The 18,835-nt window shown below is 39.8% G+C and overlaps 1 protein-coding gene and 1 long non-coding RNA gene across 2 annotated transcripts in view; both read right to left on the bottom strand.

Moving 5' to 3' along the window:
- The window catches only part of LOC147582489 (uncharacterized), a 433,267-nt gene that overhangs the window by 931 nt on the left and 413,501 nt on the right, over positions 1–18,835 (bottom strand). The window lies entirely within an intron of this gene.
- On the bottom strand, positions 47–15,618 carry CCT4 (chaperonin containing TCP1 subunit 4). Its single transcript, XM_025932836.2, has 14 exons — positions 15,351–15,618; positions 12,352–12,404; positions 11,499–11,588; positions 10,240–10,348; positions 8,760–8,902; positions 7,021–7,142; positions 6,204–6,336; positions 4,847–4,986; positions 3,053–3,149; positions 2,859–2,969; positions 2,637–2,767; positions 2,269–2,503; positions 479–592; positions 47–243 (listed from the first exon to the last, which is right to left on the bottom strand). Exons 1-14 carry the CDS (start codon positions 15,475–15,477, stop codon positions 229–231), a joined length of 1,620 nt encoding a protein of 539 aa, XP_025788621.1. The 5' UTR covers positions 15,478–15,618; the 3' UTR covers positions 47–228.

The raw sequence follows: 18,835 nt of genomic DNA, 5'->3' as shown, positions 1-18,835 counted from the left end.
AAGTAACAGACTGTTGGGGGTAGAAGGGATGATAAATTAATCTGCCTTTGGAACCAAACATTTAATACTTTAATTCAATTATGTCAATACAATTTCAAGCAAGTGCCAACTGGAAGACCAGGCCTGGGAATTTGTAGAGGAAAACAATCTTCCAAACAGCAAGGAGATCTTCCACTCCAGACACACTGTTAGTGGCTGTGATGGTGCCAGTTGGCCAGTGTTACTTGATTACCGAGTGTTTACCTGACAAGAAAAAAACCTGAGTTCCACAACTTGTAATGATAAAATTTTAACACTGGTTTAGGGCAATTACCAAATCACTCCTATTTTTATAAGTGAGAAAAGACTGTAAAAGTATGAACTGTTACCACCTGAGGACCAACAAAGTATCATTTACCACCCTGCTCCCCTCCCAAAACTCTTTTAAAAATATGCCTTTTTGACCTTATAGGGACATCCACAATCTATTTATACTTACCACATCATCAATTTTCAGAATGCTCCGGACAGTTTCAGTTGCTAGAGTCAGTGCACTAACTGAAACCAACAGAGGCTGGACAACCAATTCCTCCAAAATGTTGGAAATACCACCCTGCCAAATAGCACAGATTGCTTTTAGTGTAATTATTACTTACATCACCAACTACACTGTTACAAGTTTGAATTAATAAGGCCTTTTAAACCTCATTTTCCCTTGCCCTAGTCAAAAGTAAAATATTCCCTACTAAGCTCTTCTCTGTATTGTAGGTTGTATTTAACTAAAATTTGGAAAAACTAAATTAATGCTAGATCCCCCCAATCCTAATCCCAAAATAACTCCCATTATCTGGGCAAAAATTAATCATACTAATTAAAAACTGTAAGATCATGGGGCGCCTGGGTGGCGCAGTCGGTTAAGCGTCCGACTTCAGCCAGGTCACGATCTCGCGGTCCGTGAGTTCGAGCCCCGCGTCGGGCTCTGGGCTGATGGCTCAGAGCCTGGAGCCTGTTTCCGATTCTGTGTCTCCCTCTCTCTCTGCCCCTCCCCCGTTCATGCTCTGTCTCTGTCCCAAAAATAAATAAAACGTTGAAAAAAAAAATTAAAAAAAAACAAACAAAAAAAACAAACTGTAAGATCTTTAATGCTTAAACCATCCCTGAATCCTAATCCTAATCTGGCCAAATCTGGTCTGCTCTTCCTTTACATCTCTCTTAAACCCTACTTTTAAATTGTTATTGCCACTATCTCGGTCCCCTTTCTCTCAGGATTACTGCATTAATTTACAATGGCCATAGCAGGCCACCGTGCCTCCAGTCTTTCCCCCTTAAAATACTTTTACATCATCTTAGCTTCTTGATTTTAAAAAAAAAAAAAAAAATTAGTAGCTCCCAACTACTGGAAAACAACCCCCCTCCCACATACCTGCCCCAATACTCAAAGGCATATTCTAGCTCTTATCTAAGCTTCCCAAAGTTAAATTCCAGTGTATCACCAACATATAACCCACAAGACAAAATGAGTCACTTCCTGGTCCCTTTCACCTGTAAACCATTTGCTTTTCCACCTAAAATCTCATTCCCTACCAATCAAAGTTGTGTCTTCGTGAAGTTTCCCCTAACCAGGCAGTGCCCTTCCTTTGGAGTTTTTTATCATTCCGAAAATATTACCTTGGATCTTCACAGTTGTTTTTCCATTATATATTAATTTGTCTCTTCAATAAAAGGAGACATTAATACAAAAAGGGAAATTATTACTGTTGTATTTACCCTATACAACCATACTTGGCTAATGGCCACAACAGCAGCAATGGTTAACATTTACATAGTGTTTATGCTAGGCAACTTAGTAAAAGCTTTCTAGTTGGTAATACGTTCAATCTTCACAACAGGCTTTTGAAGAAACTATTAACTGTCTTTGTTTTTACAACTGAGGAAAGTGAAACACAGGCCAATTAATTCACTAACAGTCACACAATCCCTAAGTACCAAATAATTGATACTTTTCAGTGAAGGCATCATCTTCATTCTTACTCAATAGCCTAAATTAATTAACATGCAGATCTCATACTTAAATCCAAGATTATTTTTTAAAAAAGTAATCTCTACACCCAATGTGGGGCTCAAACTTACGATTCAGAGATCAAGAGTCACGTTCTCTTCTAAGCCAGCCAGGTGCCCCAAAATCCAAGATTACTTTTCATTAGAATGCTTTTCATTCAATAAATGATTATGAAGCTTTTAACATTTTAATCAACATTTTCTGCAATAATTAAGAGACTAAATTATTACCTTTCGGACATTAATGCCAGTAGTTTTTTCTCCTTGGGCATGGCGGTTTCTTAGTTCTGTTACTGTAGAAATGGGATTCAAGCCAGCATTTTCAGCTAGTGTAGATGGAATGACTTCCATAGCATCTGCAAAAGCACGAACGCAGTAGGATTCCATGCCACTCAATGTTCGTGAATATTCAGTTAACCGTAGGGCCAATTCTATCTCTGGAGCACCACCTCCTGCAATAAGAGCTCTGAAATTCACAAATACATTTTTAGCTTATTTTCTCCAACAGAAAGCTATTCTTAATAACTTACTATTTACACCTTAAAAAGTCAAAGTAAAGAAACTTAATGCTCAAAATATTACTCAGTAACTTCTATTACCTCTTCTTCACTAAACAGCGAATAACACATAGAGCATCATGAATGGAACGCTCAGCTTCTTCAATCACCAATTTGTTAGAGCCACGAACAACAATTGTAACTGTTTTTCCAGGGCTTGCACAGCCTGTAATCTTTAGTAAACAAACTCCAAATTAGGTATGTGAAATAAGGGCGAAAACAAAAAATCCAGATAGATAAAAAGCTTTATTATAATACTGTTACCTTGAGCAGTTTGCCAGAACCATTTAAATTGACCTCCTCAGCTAACTCAGCTGATCCCAGCATGTCGGCAGTGAACTGGTCAATATGAGCAACTGGCTTGGTTCCAATTGTCTGGGGAAAAAAAATCAAATCCACAAATTAAGACAACATTTGATTAAGACAGTATTTTCACACAGATGCTAGGAATATTTTACCTTACAAATGAATTCAATGTCTTCTCTTTCAATATCCTTAACCACCATAATCTTCATTTTGTTCAGGAAATGTAATGCAAGATCACTAAGAGCATCTCTGAAATACAAATCAGGGATTATATCAATGCTAGATTAAAATAAAAACCACTTTGCCATTCAACTGCTTTTTGTCATTTTTTTTTTAAAGACTTTTTAAAGCTTATTTATTTATGGGGGGGGGGCTGTGTAGGGGCAGGGAGAATACCAAGCAGACTCTGCACTGTCAGCACGGAGCATGATGCAGGGCTCAAACTAATGAACTATGAGATCATGACCTGAGTTGATAGCAAGAGTTGGACACTTAATCGACTAAGCTGCCCAGACACCACCCGAAATTTGCATACAACTTTTGACTCCTCCTGCCCTTTTTTAGAGAGAGCACACAGGAGAAGGGGAGGGGGGCAGGTAGAGGGAGGGAGGGAGGGAGGGAGGGACAATCTCAAGCAGGCTCCACACTCAGCACGGAGCCTGATGCAGGGCTTGATCTCACAACCCTGGAATCATGACCTGAGCCAAAATCAAGAGTCGGACACTCAATTGAATGAGCCACCCAGATGCCCTGACTTCCCCAAAACTTAACTACTAATAACCCAAAGATCAGAGCCTTATGGATAACATAAACACTTAATCGATATTTTGCATGTTACACGTAGCATATGTTGTATTCTTTTTAAATATCTGAGAGAGAGAGAGAGCGCGCGTGCAAGCAAAGAGAGGGATAAAGAGAAGAGAGAGAATCCTAAGCAGGCTCTGCCCTGTTAGCACAGAGCCCGATGTGGAGCTCAAACCCACGAACTGTAACCTCACAACCCAGGCTGAAATCAAGAGTCCGATGCCAAATTGACTAAGCCATCCAGGCACCCCTATGCTGTATTATGATAAAAATAAAGGAAAGAAAGTGTTAAGAAAACGATGAGGAGAGGTGCCTGCCTGGCTCAGTCAGAAGAATATGCAACTCTTGATCTCAGGGTCATGAGTTTGAGCCCCACATCGGGTGTAGAGATTACTTAAATGAAACTTTAATTAAAAAAAAAATTTTTTTTTAATGTTTGTTTATTTTTGAGAGAGAAAGAGCACAAGCGAGGAAGGGGCAGAGAATGAGACGCAGAATCCAAAGCTGGCTCCAGGCTCTGAGCTGTCAGAGCCAGACACGGGGCTCAAACCCACGAACTGTGAGATCATGACCTGAGCTGAAGTCGGATGCATAACCGACTGAGCCATCCAGGCGCCCCGAGATTACTTAAACTTTAAAAAGCCACGAGGAAAATACACCTGACAGCACTGTAATAAAAAAAAAAAATCCATATGTAAGTGGACCCACACAATTCAAACCTAAGTTGTTCAAGGGTCAACTGTATATCCCACATATTTAAATCATCACAATGGGAAGAGAACCTACTTTAGAGGATGATCAGAATACAGTGCTGTCCCACCAATGCAGTTTCATCCTAGATTTCCAGTGGTTTACTCACTTTGAATGTTTCTTAAACAATTGCTATAAGGGATCAAAAATAAATGTCATTAAAAAGTGAACAAAAGAGGGTCGCCTGGCTTGCTCAGTCGTTTTGAGTCCTGGACTTCAGCTCAGGTCATGATCTCATGGTTTGTGAGTCTGAGCCCCCACCTTGTGCTGCCATCAGCATGGAGCCTGCTTCGGATCCTCTGTCTCTCTCTGCACCTCTCCTTCTCACACACTTTCTCTCAAAAATAAACATTAAAAAAATAAAAAAGTGAACAAAAGAAATAGCCCCACACCTCAGAATAGACTTCTGTATGAGAAGGACATTACATCCTGTTTTTTTAATTTGCTTCACTAAATTTAGAATATAGGCTCTCTCCTCCCGCAGCACTCGGTCCATCTGGACATAGTCAGAAACTACTATTTGATTATCCATCTGTTGAGAAAAAGAATAACATATTAATAAATTGCCTTATAAGAGGTTTTTTTTTGCCTTTAATTTTTTTTAGTGAGAAAGACAAACTTTTAATGCAAATATCATGTATTTCAACCAAAATCATACCAAGTAAGATATCATACTGTCACCCCAGAAAAGACCTAGGAAGATGAAAACCAACGTTAACTCAGGTCTTTAACTTTTATCTATACACCTTGCTGTCTTATATTTTTTGCAAGTACATTTTTGGTAACTGTGAAATGATTATCCTATTTCCTGAATATGTCAATTTTCTTCATACAGATATATGCATTCCTGAAATAATTTCAGTTGCATCCTTTTTACTCTATGGCTTGTTAAAACAAACAAACACAAACAAAACTGGCATGCTGAAAGGAGGTACCAGGGACAAATCTTGTTAATCAGTGGTGTATAAAACAAAATTAATTTTTCTATGGGTTAAACTTTTGGGAAACACAGGACTAAAAATGTGTAATGCAATACATTGTAAAGAAAACAAACCTGAGCGAAGTGACAAGCTCAACCACCCACTTTTGGAAATAGCACTTATGACTAAAAGATATGAAAACACCTTTAAAAACATTTCTTTAGAGTATAAACAGTAACCTGGTTTAGTTTCATTTGTGCTAATGTAGGACAAAAGATCTGTCTGTTGCTATAGGGTGGGTGGAGGTTTCTCAGAAACCTAGAAAGAATTTAGAAAATTCTACTTACACTGTAACTTTTCCATAACCTATTTCATACATAGCCTCTATTGCTATTTGCCTTATCTATGAAGTCAACGCTTAGTTCAATGACAGTCAATTGAAGCTACTGATTTGTCATGTCTGTCATCAACAATTTCTACTTTTGTCTCAATTTCACTAATTCTTTTTTTTTTTTTTTTTTTTTTAGTATTTTATTTTTGTGAGAGAAGGAGAGTGGGGGAGAAACAGAGGATCCAAAATGGGCTCTGCGCTGATAGCAAAGCCTGATTCGGGGCTCAAACTCAAGAACCGCAAGATCTTGACCTGAGCTGAAGTTGGATGCTTAATCGATTGAGCCACCCAGGCACCCTCAATCTCACAAATTCTTTTGAAACCTATGGTTTTTATTACTAGTGTATTTTCTGTTTTTGTATTAACAAACAAAAGTCTGAGCTATTAAAAAGTCAAAACATGTGAACAAGGAACCAATTGCATTTGGCTCTTACTTACATCAGTTTTGGGAGCAGATAAGCAAAACTGAATAAGCCCAATCTTAGCCTTTTCAACTCTGGTTATGCCAGAATTTGCCACCTTTTGAGTAAGTACCAGCCCTTCTACCAGCTCACAGTCATCAATTGTCCCACTAAGAGAAAAGAAAACAAGAAGACGACAGTTAACAGGTGGAAATCTGTTAAGTTTAACAGATTGCCAATCAGGGCACGCCTGGGTGGCTCAGTTGGTTGAGCGACGGACTCTTGATGTGGTATCAGGTCATGATTTCACAGTAATGAGATCGAGAACCCATGTCAGGCTCCATGCTGAACATGGAGCTTGCCTGGGATTTTCTCTCTGCCTCTCCCCCACTCCCTCTCTCAAAATAAACAAAATTTAAAAAAAATACAGTGAGCCAAATAAAATCTGGGAGAAATAACTATTAAAAAAATAGATCACTAATAGATTAAAAATCATCAGTCGAATAAAACAGGAATCATTTATTAGTGCCCTATTCCTGAACTCTGATCACACTACTGCCTTGCCATCGTAAAAGGATATAAACAAACTCTTGAGATTCCCATATTAATACAAGTTCTTAAAATTAATTTTTCTTTAAAAAGCTTATTTATTTTTGAAAGCAACTGAGGGAGGAGCAGAGAGAGAGGGAGACAGGAGAATCCCAACCAGGCTCTGTGCTGACGTCCTCAACATAGGCTTGAACTCATGAACCATGAGATCATGATCTGAGCCGAAATCAAGAGACAGATGCTTAACCAAGTGAGCCACTGAGGTACCCCTTATTTTTACTAAAGTTAAAATTAGACATGCTTACCCAAGTTTCTTAACTATTTTAATGTCTCTCAGATCCACACTAGTAGCGGTGGCTGGGTCAATCACTTTCATCACTGCATTTACACTCATTGGAGAAAGCAGACTTGAATACTGAGAGACAACCTGGAATTAAAAAAATAATAATAAAATCAACTTCACAACAGAAAAAAATCCTAGTTCTTTAACGACAAAGATATTCAAGAAGTAATCTTAACCACTTTTCTTGGGTTGCAAAGGAAGAGTGGGAACATGAAGACAACATTCCATACAAACTGTCTTGTCCACTCATGTTGTCAGTCACCAAGGGCACAAAATGTCTGCTTGCTTTCCTGTTTTATTAATTTAGTAAACAGACTGTCTGAATTACTAATAATTCTATAGGAAATCCAAAAACCAAGTTAACTTTATGCAGACAATTCTTATCTAAAATGATCTTAGCCCTTATCATTTATATACTCATTCAATCTTCAGATGAAGAAATTTGAAGAGTCACACAGCTTAGTTTAGTGATGAACCCAGCACTAAACCCAAGTATTCTAGACTCTATGACCAATGCCTGTAACCACACTATTCTGTGTTACAACTGTGGACATTTAACAGTATCATGTATGTGACTAACACTAGCTCCCCATATAACATTGAAATAAAATGAATGTATTGATATAAAGCTGATGAAAAAAAGGGGAAAATACAGGAGGGATGAAGAGAATGTGACAGAAAACAATTAACATTAAATGCACAAGAAATTCTTAGAAAAAAAATCAATGCTTGGGGCGTCTGGGTGGCTCAGTTGGTTGAGCGTCTCACTTCAGCTCAGATCATGATCTCATGGTCTGTAAGTTCGAGCCCCGCATAGGGCTCTGTGCTGACAGCTCAGAGCCTGAAGCCTACTTTGGATTCTGTGTCTCCCTCTCTCTGCCCCTCCCCCACTCATGCTCTGTCTCTCTGTCAAAAATAAACAAACATTAAAAAAATTAAAAAAAAAAAATCAATGCTTTAAATTTGAAAACTAAAAAAAGCAGCATTGATTATTAGTTAAGAGGGACTATGGATGGGCAAACCTGTCCTGGGTTCCAATCTCAACTCACCCCTTATTTTTTACTTATTTAGGAGAGAGATGGGGCGCCTGGGTGGCGCAGTCGGTTGGGCGTCCGACTTCAGCCAGGTCACGATCTCGCGGTCCGTGAGTTCGAGCCCCGCGTCAGGCTCTGGGCTGATGGCTCAGAGCCTGGAGCCTGTTTCCGATTCTGTGTCTCCCTCTCTCTCTGCCCCTCCCCCGTTCATGCTCTGTCTCTCTCTGTCCTAAAAATAAATAAACGTTGAAAAAAAAAAAAATTAAAAAAAAAAAAAAAAAAAAAAAAAACAGGCTCTGTGCTGACAGCAGAGAGCCTGATTTGGGGGCTCAAACTCAACAATCATGACCAAAGCTGAACTCGGACGCTTACCTGACTGAGCCATTCAGGTGCCCCTCAACCTACCTCTTACTGATAGGTCTTGGGTTAGTTACTTAACTTCACTACATCTATTTCCCCATATGTAAAATGGGGATACAATTTATTTGAAAGCTTTGAAGGAGGAAATTTGACTTTAACTAATTTAGTTGTACAAATTACTTCAGTTATCTAGACACTCTAGACCTAACATTTATGAACCGTTTAACATCAAAAATCACAATGTAAGAGTTACAATTCTTAAACTTTAAAATGTGATTTTGCAATGATCCCTTAGTACCGGACTCACCTTTGAGTTCAATGAAGTGGTAGCACTATTTAATAAAGTTTCTCTGTCACTCAGTTCCACAGGTCTAGACATGTCAGTCAAGATTTCAATACCCTTTTCCAAAGCCTTCTGGAATGACTCAGAAATGATGGTTGGATGAATCCCTGTTTGTTAAAATTTCGTTATTGTAACACATGAACTACATATATGGCACATGTTAAAAATAGAAACTTTCCACTCATAATTTCAAAGCAGTCATAATTTAAAAAATTTTTTGAAAGTTTATTTTGAGAGAGAGTGAAGAGAGATAAAGAGAGCACAAGAGCACGTGTAAGCAGGGGAGGGGCAGAGAGAGCAAGAGAGAATCCCAAGCAGGCTCCATGCTATCAGCAGAGCCTGATGTGGGGCTTGATCTCACAAACCATGAGATCATGACCTGAGTTGAAATCAAGAGTTGGATGCTTAACTGACAGAGCCACCGAGGCGCCCCAAAGCAGACATATTTTTTAAATTATCGAAACTGAGGCTTCATGGGGCGCCTGAGTGGCTCAGTCAAGCATCTGACTTCGGCTCAGGTCATGGCCTCACGGCTTAGGAGTTCGAGCCTCACGTCAGGCTCTGTGCTGACAGCTCAGAGCCTGGAGCCTGTTTCAGATTCTGTCTCCCTCTCTCTCTGCTCCTCCCCTGCTTGTGCTCTGTCTCTCAAAAATAAACAAACAAAAAAAAAAAAATTTAAAAAAAAAATAAACTGAGGCTTCAGTTATAAACAAAATAGTCTGAACAACTTTAGCTGCTATTATGGCTAATAATTTATTTCCATTTAATTTGGAACAGATTGGGGCGCCTGGGTGGCGCAGTCGGTTAAGCGTCCAACTTCAGCCAGGTCACGATCTTGCGGTCCGTGAGTTCGAGCCCCGCGTCGGGCTCTGGGCTGATGGCTCAGAGCCTGGAGCCTGTTTCCAATTCTGTGTCTCCCTCTCTCTCTGCCCCTCGCCCGTTCATGCTCTGTCTGTCTCTGTCCCAAAAATAAATAAACGTTGAAAAAAAAAAAAATTTAATTTGGAACAGATCAATGCTGCACTCATGATACTTTAAGACTGAAGCCAAATTATATACTTTTCAAAACATCACAATTCTAAGTAGAATAAGTGACTGGAGAGTCACTACTATGATTAAGCACTATTTATCAGTAGAAGAACCTATACAATCTCTCCCAAATCACCATTCTCATTTAGAGCCTAAGATTAGTAACACCACCACAACTTATTTTAGAAAAGCAAAATTCTATCAAGTTTCATTCAAAATAAAGCTTGGTTTAAAAAAAAAAAATAAGAAAGAAAAAAGAAAAAAAAATTCTTATTCATATGATAAACCAAGCAAAATTTAACCTAAAAATTCCTAATAATAAGATTCGTTATTCCAAATCAACTATCATATCTCCTATTACTTAGTATTTTTTGGCCTTTATTTAGGAATAAAACATGTCCCAAGTCCTACCTACCTTTCTGAAGAAGCTTGGTACAGGAATCTAAGAGAGAGCCAGCAATGATGACCACCGATGTGGTGCCATCTCCTGCTTCTATATCTTGCGCCTTAGATAGCTCCACCAGCTAAGGAAACAGAACATGCTAAGTTGCTCAATGAGAAATGTGAGGACCCAATAACATCTAACTGAAATATAAAACGAATGGCCTTCTGATCAGTGTCACAAACAACTTGACTACTGTTATCAACACTCTAAGATTCAACACAATTTTTGACTTCTTGGGTTTCATTTTAAAATGATTGAAGGGGCGCCTGGGTGGTGCAGTCGGTTAAGCGTCCGACTTCAGCCAGGTCACGATCTCGCGGTCCGTGAGTTCGAGCCCCGCGTCAGGCTCTGGGCTGATGGCTCAGAGCCTGGAGCCTGTTTCCGATTCTGTGTCTCCCTCTCTCTCTGCCCCTCCCCCGTTCATGCTCTGTCTCTCTCTGTCCCAAAAATAAATTAAAAAAAACGTTGAGAAAAAAAAAAAAATTTTTAAATGATTGATATATTTGTGACACAAAAAAATTCTGCTTAGGTATACTCTCTATAAGAAGCTGTATTATGATTTCTGGTTCAGACTATGGGTTGTAAATTTTTTCTCCCCAGCTATTAAAAAAGTTTCTGTCAGAAAGCATAAATAATGTTGTAGAGTTGGAAGCTAAAAAAAATGCAGCATTCTAGATGGCACAAGTGTCAGTTTGGAGTCCTCTGGAAGCTTATCTGAAATGACTCTGTGTAAGTAGAATCTAATTCACTTCAAAAGTCAACTTTACATAATTAAATGTAACTTTTCGATGGAATTTCTTTTCAAAGATATGGTGACTTCTCACTTGACACTGGAATCATCATCACACTTAGCTGAATTGGTAATTATTTCTAATAAACACCAGTGTAAAGTTTAGACATGTGATTTATTTTGCACACAATTAAGATTACATTGCTCCCTTCCAACTAACACCCACTGAGCTAATAATTCACGGCATTTCATGTTTTTATCTCCTTTTTCCTCAACTACCTGGCACACTCCTGTGGACAAGGAGATTCATGTTTTATTACAACCTTGCACTGAAGAGCACAATGCTAGGCACACAATGCATCCTAAAAACATGCCTGCTTAACCTAAAGAAAGTAAATTCACAATGCTTAAACACAATGTGATCAAAGAAACAAATTTAACTCTTTATAAATATCAAGCAATACACTTAAAAAACCCACTCATCTAAAATTATACTTACCATTCTGGCTGCTGGATGTAACACCTGCATTTGTTTCAGAATGGTGGCACCATCATTTGTAATGGTCACATCGCCTTTTCCATCTTGAATCTGGAAAGTTTTGTTTTTTGAAAACACTGTACTTCAAAAATTTTGTTTTCTTTACCCAGCACTATGACACCCTAAAGCTCTAACTTTAAAACTTCTTAGTAGAGAAGTTAATTTATGTTTGCAGAGCTTACAACTGTGCTTAATTTTAAATTCTCTTCCCTTATGTTAGTATACTGATTTAAGAATATACAGCAACAGCTTAACTTTGCAAGTGCAACACTTGGCTTTACTCTAGCTATTTTTGTTTGCTCGAAGTGAAGGAATCTAGACACTGGATATAATTACTATTATTCCTGGGTTCATATCCATAGTAACAAACGACACTATGGATCTCCAAAAAAGATAGCATCAAGAACACAATGTACACACTTCTCACAGTTGAAATAGTAACTTATTTCTTGGTATTCTCAACTTAGCAGTATTCTCTTGCTGGAAGAACAAGTGACCCATAGAGGGTCACAGTTATTTACCAATAAGAAAACACTGAACTCAAGCGCTCATAGCTATTGCCTTACTGTACTTTCCACGTAACAAAACAACAGAGAACTACTCTGGCGGACACATTTTCAATGTTAAAAGCGTCAAATAAAATATGAATTATAGTTAAGTCCTACTCATTCCAAAGCAATCTTTTATTCTTCTAAACTTTCAAAGTACCTTTCTAATACTTTTTATTTTTTAAGCAGCACATCCTAACCCTCTATTGAGATTTTGCAGTGTGGACAATAGCACTCAATATGTAACAAACAGTTCAAGTTTTTACCATTTTATCCATTCCTTTTGGTCCAAGGCTTGTTCTAATAGCATCAGCAACAGCTGTAAACAGAAGGAAGAAATCAAGGCTCTTAAAACAAAATGAAACAAAAAACCCCACGAAGTATTTCTCCTTTCAAATGATCATTCTGTCCTTATTAGGATATGGTATACAACTGTTTATACTGTGTCCACTAAAGAAAATTCATTGTCTAATAATAATCTACTGGAAACAGTAATTCCTTTAATTGTATGACATTTCACCTTTTGTTGGTACAAGTCCCTGTAAATAACTTTGTGCCCTACCTATGGCAGAACACATTTTAAGGATTTACCTAATCTTTCTCTAAATATCAAAATAAGTACAATGTAGTTTGAATGAAGACTGTATTTTCTCCATTCCTTAAGACTTCCTAATATGCTATATAATTCCATTTATTTGTCTATTCTGTCTCTCCTACCTATAGACAGTAATTTCTGAGGGCAAAGAGTTTTGTCCGCTAACGTGAGGCCAATATATATATATATGGCCTACAGTAAAATACCCTTTGGACACCTTCCAACCCTGCCACCAAATAAACCAAAACAAACAAAGAGCCCAGATCTTAACCCAAACAAAAACCCAAACTAAAACCCCAGCTTTCAGTCATCATCAATACGTTATGAAATATATCTGGGGCGCCTGGGTGGCTCAGTCGGTTAAGCGGCCGACTTCGGCTCAGGTCATGATCTCACGGTCCGTGAGTTCGAGCCTCGCATCGGGCTCTGTGCTGACAGCTCAGAGCCTGGAGCCTGTTTCGGATTCGGTGTCTCCCTCTCTCTGACCCTCCCCCGTTCATGCTCTGTCTCTGTCTCAAAAATAAATAAACATTTAAAAAAAAAAGTGGATACTTGAAATATATCTGGATATACAGTCTACCGTTCCAAAGTTACTTATTATTTGTCCCTAAGAATGTTTGTTTTAGTAGTCCATTTACTATTTTCTAAGAAAAATTAGATGTGATGAACAGTCAAGTCAAACCCCCTTTTCTTTGACAAGCCTAAGACAAATAATTAGGCATTCCCCTTCCTCACATACCACCTCACCCCATATACACAAGGCTGAGATTGTGACCTAATCATTGTATACGCCACAACCAGCATACTTCCTCCTTTATTGTGTGAATGATAAAGATCTTTAGAGAAAATATTTGCTATGATTTAAAATTTTATTTTGTAATTTTAGGCTGCTGTTCCTAATTATCCAGTCAATATTACGCTTTCAGGCTACTGTAGTGTACCCACATGGCCATGATTCTACAAACAGACCAATTCACTTTAAGAATGCCCTCACATTCAGGACACCTGGCTGGCTCCGTATGGAGACTATGTGACTTTCATCTCAGAGTAGCGGGTTCAAGCCCCACACTGGGGGTGTTTAAAAAAGGCAAAAAAAAAGAAAAAAAAAAAAGGCTCTGACATTCACCTGCAAAAAGTTAGATAACACACACATTATCCAAAAAAATAAAAGATTTTTTAGACTGCTTACATTTCCAAAACTGTCAGATGTTTAACATACTGTGTGGCACACAGTACAGTCTGTTAACTGACTCATGCTGAATAATACTAGACTTTTTTTTTCACACTATCAACCAATCTGGGTGGGTGAAGGGGCATTTTTTGGATAACATCTAAATAAAAAGTGGCTCCCTGAATTAAACCGAAAATGCACCTAACTAAAGCAACTTTCCTCGATCAAATTTGTTGAGTTTTGTCTGACTTGGAAAGACTAGTAGTCTCTGTTCTGAGTTCTCTTCAAGGTCAGGTTCACAGATAATTCATGTGGCCTCTCCTCACCGACCCTTCGAGATTGGCCCCATTTTACCCTTCCAATCTCACCTCTCGCTTCTTCATGCACTTTATGCCATGATGGAATGCTCACTGTGTTTCAATATTCAATACACATTAGGTAACATCTCTAAGCCTTTGTTCTCATTTTTCCTTCCAGATTCTTCTATCTCAACTCGACTATTCTTTTTTTTTCCCAACGTTTATTTATTTTTGGGACAGAGAGAGACAGAGCATGAACGGGGGAGGGCCAGAGAGAGAGGGAAACACAGAATCGGAAACAGGCTCCAGGCTCTGAGCCATCAGCCCAGAGCCCGACGCGGGGCTCGAACTCACGGACCGCGAGATCGTGACCTGGCTGAAGTCGGACGCTTAACCGACTGAGCCACCCAGGCGCCCCATCAACTCGACTATTCTTAATTCTCACAAGTCTAAAAAAAAAAAAAAAAAAGCCTCAATTTTACGGAGGAGAAAACCCTGGCTAGAGGTCGAAGGTCACAAAGCCACCGAGAGAACTGTAACTCAGGTCTTCATTTCTACCATACACCAAAATATTCTATAAAACGAAAACACCAACAAACTGTCCACATTTCTAGACTTGTTTGTTTCGTTGCACATACAGGGAGAACATAAAAGCACAGCCTAGATCTTTCCATATTCCCAAACAGGACAGATGAGTCTTTCCCACAGCGCAATACAAAGGTCCCCGCCCCAATATAAGCACTAAGTTCTCAATTCGTTTCATTAGTTGCGCCAAGAGCTTACTTAAATGGTACTTTTACAAGGGCAAGAAAACTAAAATGGATTATGCAAACAACATTCTACCAATGGAACCAATAAGCAGATAAGCGACAGGGCTCTTGTGTCCGATCCCAAAGGACTGCAGCCGCACGTGCGGGCCTCGGCTGCTTTCTACTGGAGTGTGATGAGCGACCGAGGATGAAAACTTATGGGCGTCTGAGACCCAGAATGGGGCCAGTCCAAAGGTGTCCATACTAGGCACTGGGAATTACCGGCAAAAAACAGCACAGATCCCTCCAAAGAGAGATCTTTCCATCTATCACTGGAAAGACGAGATCATCTCAAGGAACAGAAAATGTGCCTTGGCAACCCAAGATCAGAATGACAGTGCAGACAGAACTCGACCCCGCACGGCCGCAGGTCAGACCCTGGGAGCGATACCTTTGGCCGCGGAGATGTTGCTGAAGCGGATCTGGGCCGGCTTGTCACGATCCTGATAGGCGCTTTTGTTGCGGCCGCCGGCAGCCCCGGCGGGCGCCCCGCTCCGAGGAGCCACGTTCTCCGGCATGGCAAGGTCGGCTGGGTCTGCGTGGACTTGGGGAGGACGGATGGAGCCGGATTCCGGACGGCCGCAGACTAACGGAACGCGCCCACCGCCTTCACGAACCTTCCAGAAAGCGGCAAAGGGGGGGAGGACGTGGAGAAGGGGGCCTGCCAAGTGGCGCGGCGCCGACGTGACGTAGCAGGCTGCCCGCCGCGCGCCTGTTGAGGCAGGCAGGGAGCTGGGGGTTTACAAGGAGTGTTGGCTCCGGGCCCTGGGGGTGGAGGCATGGTGGGGGAGGACCCTTGCGAGGCCGACCGATCATCCCGTGATTTTAAAGGCAGGTGTTGGGCACCCACGTCGCCGGTGGCTCTGTGCTCGCCTGTAAGGTCCCTTCCGTTAACTCAAACCAGAAGCGTCTGCGAGGTGTTGTGGTCTCCCTGGTTACTCCTGAAAGGGCGGGACTGAGCCCTTTTTTGCTGGGTCGCTTAGTCTTGTATTTTATTCATTTTGAAATAAATGAATATTCGGTTTTGTTCATTTTGAGATAGAGTCGGAAGAGAGATTTAGAATGGGTATCTGTTTTCATATGCTTGAAGTGTTGTCTCCTATTGATTGATATTGAGTGGTAGAGATTAAGTGTACCGTCATTAAATCCCAGGGAATCTTACACGTTTTGAAGCTATGATTGCCTGCCAAACCAGCAGTCCTTGTCTAGTATAACCTTCTCGTTGTGTACTAGTTTCTTACACGTAACATGAGCCACTCACAGGAAGCCTAAGAATTTTAATTACGATCATTTAGTTCAGTTATGTGCTAGGTGCATTGCTAAACGCTTTACACATTTTATCTCATTAACCTTCACAATACGATAATTCTATGAAGTGAGGGCCATTATCTTTTTTTTTTTTTTTTTTTTTTTAGTAGATAAGGGAACCAAAACAAAGAACCGGAGCCCAAGGGGTACCTGTAAATAGATTGAAACCGTGTTCCCATGCAGAGCTACTGATTTCCCCCGTCAAGAACTAAACTGTTGGGCTTCTATGACCATTATGTTTTATTATGGAAGTTCATGTAGGTGAAGTTCATTCAATGTTTATTCACGAATGATTATTAACCTTCCATAAAGTGGCGGTTGCTTGGGATAGGTTCCAGAGTAGTATTTAATTCTGTGATCACACGCATTCAGGAAATTAGCACTAGAAGATAAGTTTTCCTGGGTGCTCTCTGAGCTGTATGCTTTTGATGCTGACTTCTCTTTTAAAAGGACCAGACTTCAGGGCACCCAGGTAGCTCAGTAGGTTAAGCCCCCCACTCTTGATTTCAGCTCTGGTCATGATCTCACCGGTAGTGTGTTCAAGCCCGGCATGGCATCTGGCTCTGTGCTGACTGTGGAGCCTGCTTGGGATTCTCTCTCTCTCTCTCTCTCTCTCTCTGCCCCTCCCCCATTTGTGCTGTCTGTCTCTCTCAAAATAAACTAAAACAAAACAAAACAAAAAAGACTTTTTCTATGTAGCCATAAATGTCCTATGATTACTTGTTGAGACAACTGTTGTGTGATGATGGAAATAGCATAAATTTGGGGATCTAAAATCCTGGCCTTGAGTTCTTCTACTCTGCTACTAATTGGTTACGTGATCTTAGGCAAGTCATTTGTTTTCTGGGTCTCATTTTCCTCAGCTGTATAATAGCATTGAATTACATGATCTCTAAAGGGTTAAACTCTACCAATTTTATTAGTGTAAGGAGTAGACCTATTAGCTGTAATGGACAGAGCAGAATTTGGAAGATGCCATTACTAGCTTTTTGGGACAGTCTCCATGAGTAAGACAATTGCTTTGATTATCCTAAAGCTTTCAAGTTATATTTTTTTTCTTTTTCTGTAACAAATTGGAATTACTTAGCTCCCCCCCTACCCCAGACTTATACAATAGATAGATGCTGAAGATTTGATTGCTTAAAAGTGTTGATGTACATTAATTCCTAATTAGAATTGGATTACAGTAAGTATTAATATATGCAAACTTTTGTATCCTATGCAAAGCATTGTTAATAGCGAAGGATGAAAATATTGAAAAAAATCCTATCAGATCCAAGCAGACACAAAGTGTGAGAATGTTGTCAATAGTAATAGCCTTATGGAGATTCTTTAATGATTTGTAAAGTCGATTTTATAAAATAGTAACACTTAGCCAATCATCCAGATGAGGATTGTCTTCTCTAGGATGGATACTGAACCACTTGCTAAGCCCCTAGTAACAAGACTGAGTGAGGCACTGGCAGGGGTTAGAAAAGGAGGGAAGGATGTGTATATATTCCCTCTTTCCACACAAAAGACAATGGTAAAAACTTTGGTGTGAAAACAATAGTTATTATGTATTATCTATTTTTCTTCTCCCTTGCATTAGTTTATGTTATTGAGACCACAATTAAGCCCTATTTTCCTCAGCCATATTGCTCGCATCAAACTTTTTTTTTTTGTTTACCTTACAACATTACATGAAACACAGGCCTGTTTTCCTTAAATATACTTTGATTTGGGGCGCCTGGGTGGCGCAGTCGGTTAAGCGTCCGACTTCAGCCAGGTCACGATCTCACGGTCCGTGAGTTCAAGCCCCGCGTCGGGCTCTGGGCTGATGGCTCAGGGCCTGGAGCCTGCTTCCGATTCTGTGTCTCCTTCTCTCTCTGCCCCTCCCCCGTTCATGCTCTGTCTCTCTGTCTCAAAAATAAATAAAAACGTTAAAAAAATTTTTTTTTAAAAAAATATACTTTGATTTTCCTAATTTTTCCTGAAGGATTTCTAGTTCACATTTTTTCTTTTTAATTTTTTTTCAACGTTTACTTGTTTTTGGGACAGAGAGACAGAGCATGAACGGGGGAGGGTCAGAGAGAGAGGGAGACACAGAATCGGAAACAGGCTGCAGGCTCTGAGCCATCAGCCCAGAGCCCGACGCGGGGCTCGAACTCACGGACCGTGAGATCGTGACCTGGCTGAAGTCGGACGCTTAACCGACTGCGCCACCCAGGCGCCCCATCTAGTTCACATTTTTATCACTTTGTAAGCTTCCCAGTGAAAAAAATCCCTGTCTGAAACTGGGAAGAGGAAAAACCAAAAGGGGGTGCCTGGCAAACTTAGAAGCTTCATGACCTGTTGTAAGTAAACCAGATTTTCTGTTTAAAAATAGGAATGAACTAATGTTTAACTATTGTGGTATTATCAAGAGCTATAAATACTGCAAATTTGTGGGAAAAATAAATGATTGTTGTTTTGGGCATCAAGATGTCGGGCACAACACAAAACGGTACTTCCCACTGGAAAAAAAATTGAACCTGAATCTAATCAAGTTCCTAGATCTAATTTCTTTCTTTAAAAATTTTTTTATAA

This window comes from Puma concolor, chromosome A3, assembly GCF_028749965.1.
Source record: "Puma concolor isolate L17-30 chromosome A3, mPumCon1.1.hap2, whole genome shotgun sequence".
NCBI lineage: Eukaryota > Metazoa > Chordata > Mammalia > Carnivora > Felidae > Puma > Puma concolor.
The sequence above is the reverse complement of the archived record's forward strand: the minus strand, read 5'-3'. Positions and strand labels throughout refer to the sequence as shown.

Coding starts and splice junctions, on each gene's coding strand:
- CCT4 (XM_025932836.2), bottom strand. CDS start 15,477: ATGCCGGAGAACGTGGCTCCTCGGAGCGGGGCGCCCGCCGGGGCTGCC. Junction 10,349..11,498: donor TACATCCAGCAGCCAGAATG/GTAAGTATAATT, acceptor CTGTTTCCTTAG/CTGGTGGAGCTATCTAAGGC. Junction 2,504..2,636: donor CGCTGTTTAGTGAAGAAGAG/GTAATAGAAGTT, acceptor TGTGAATTTCAG/AGCTCTTATTGCAGGAGGTG.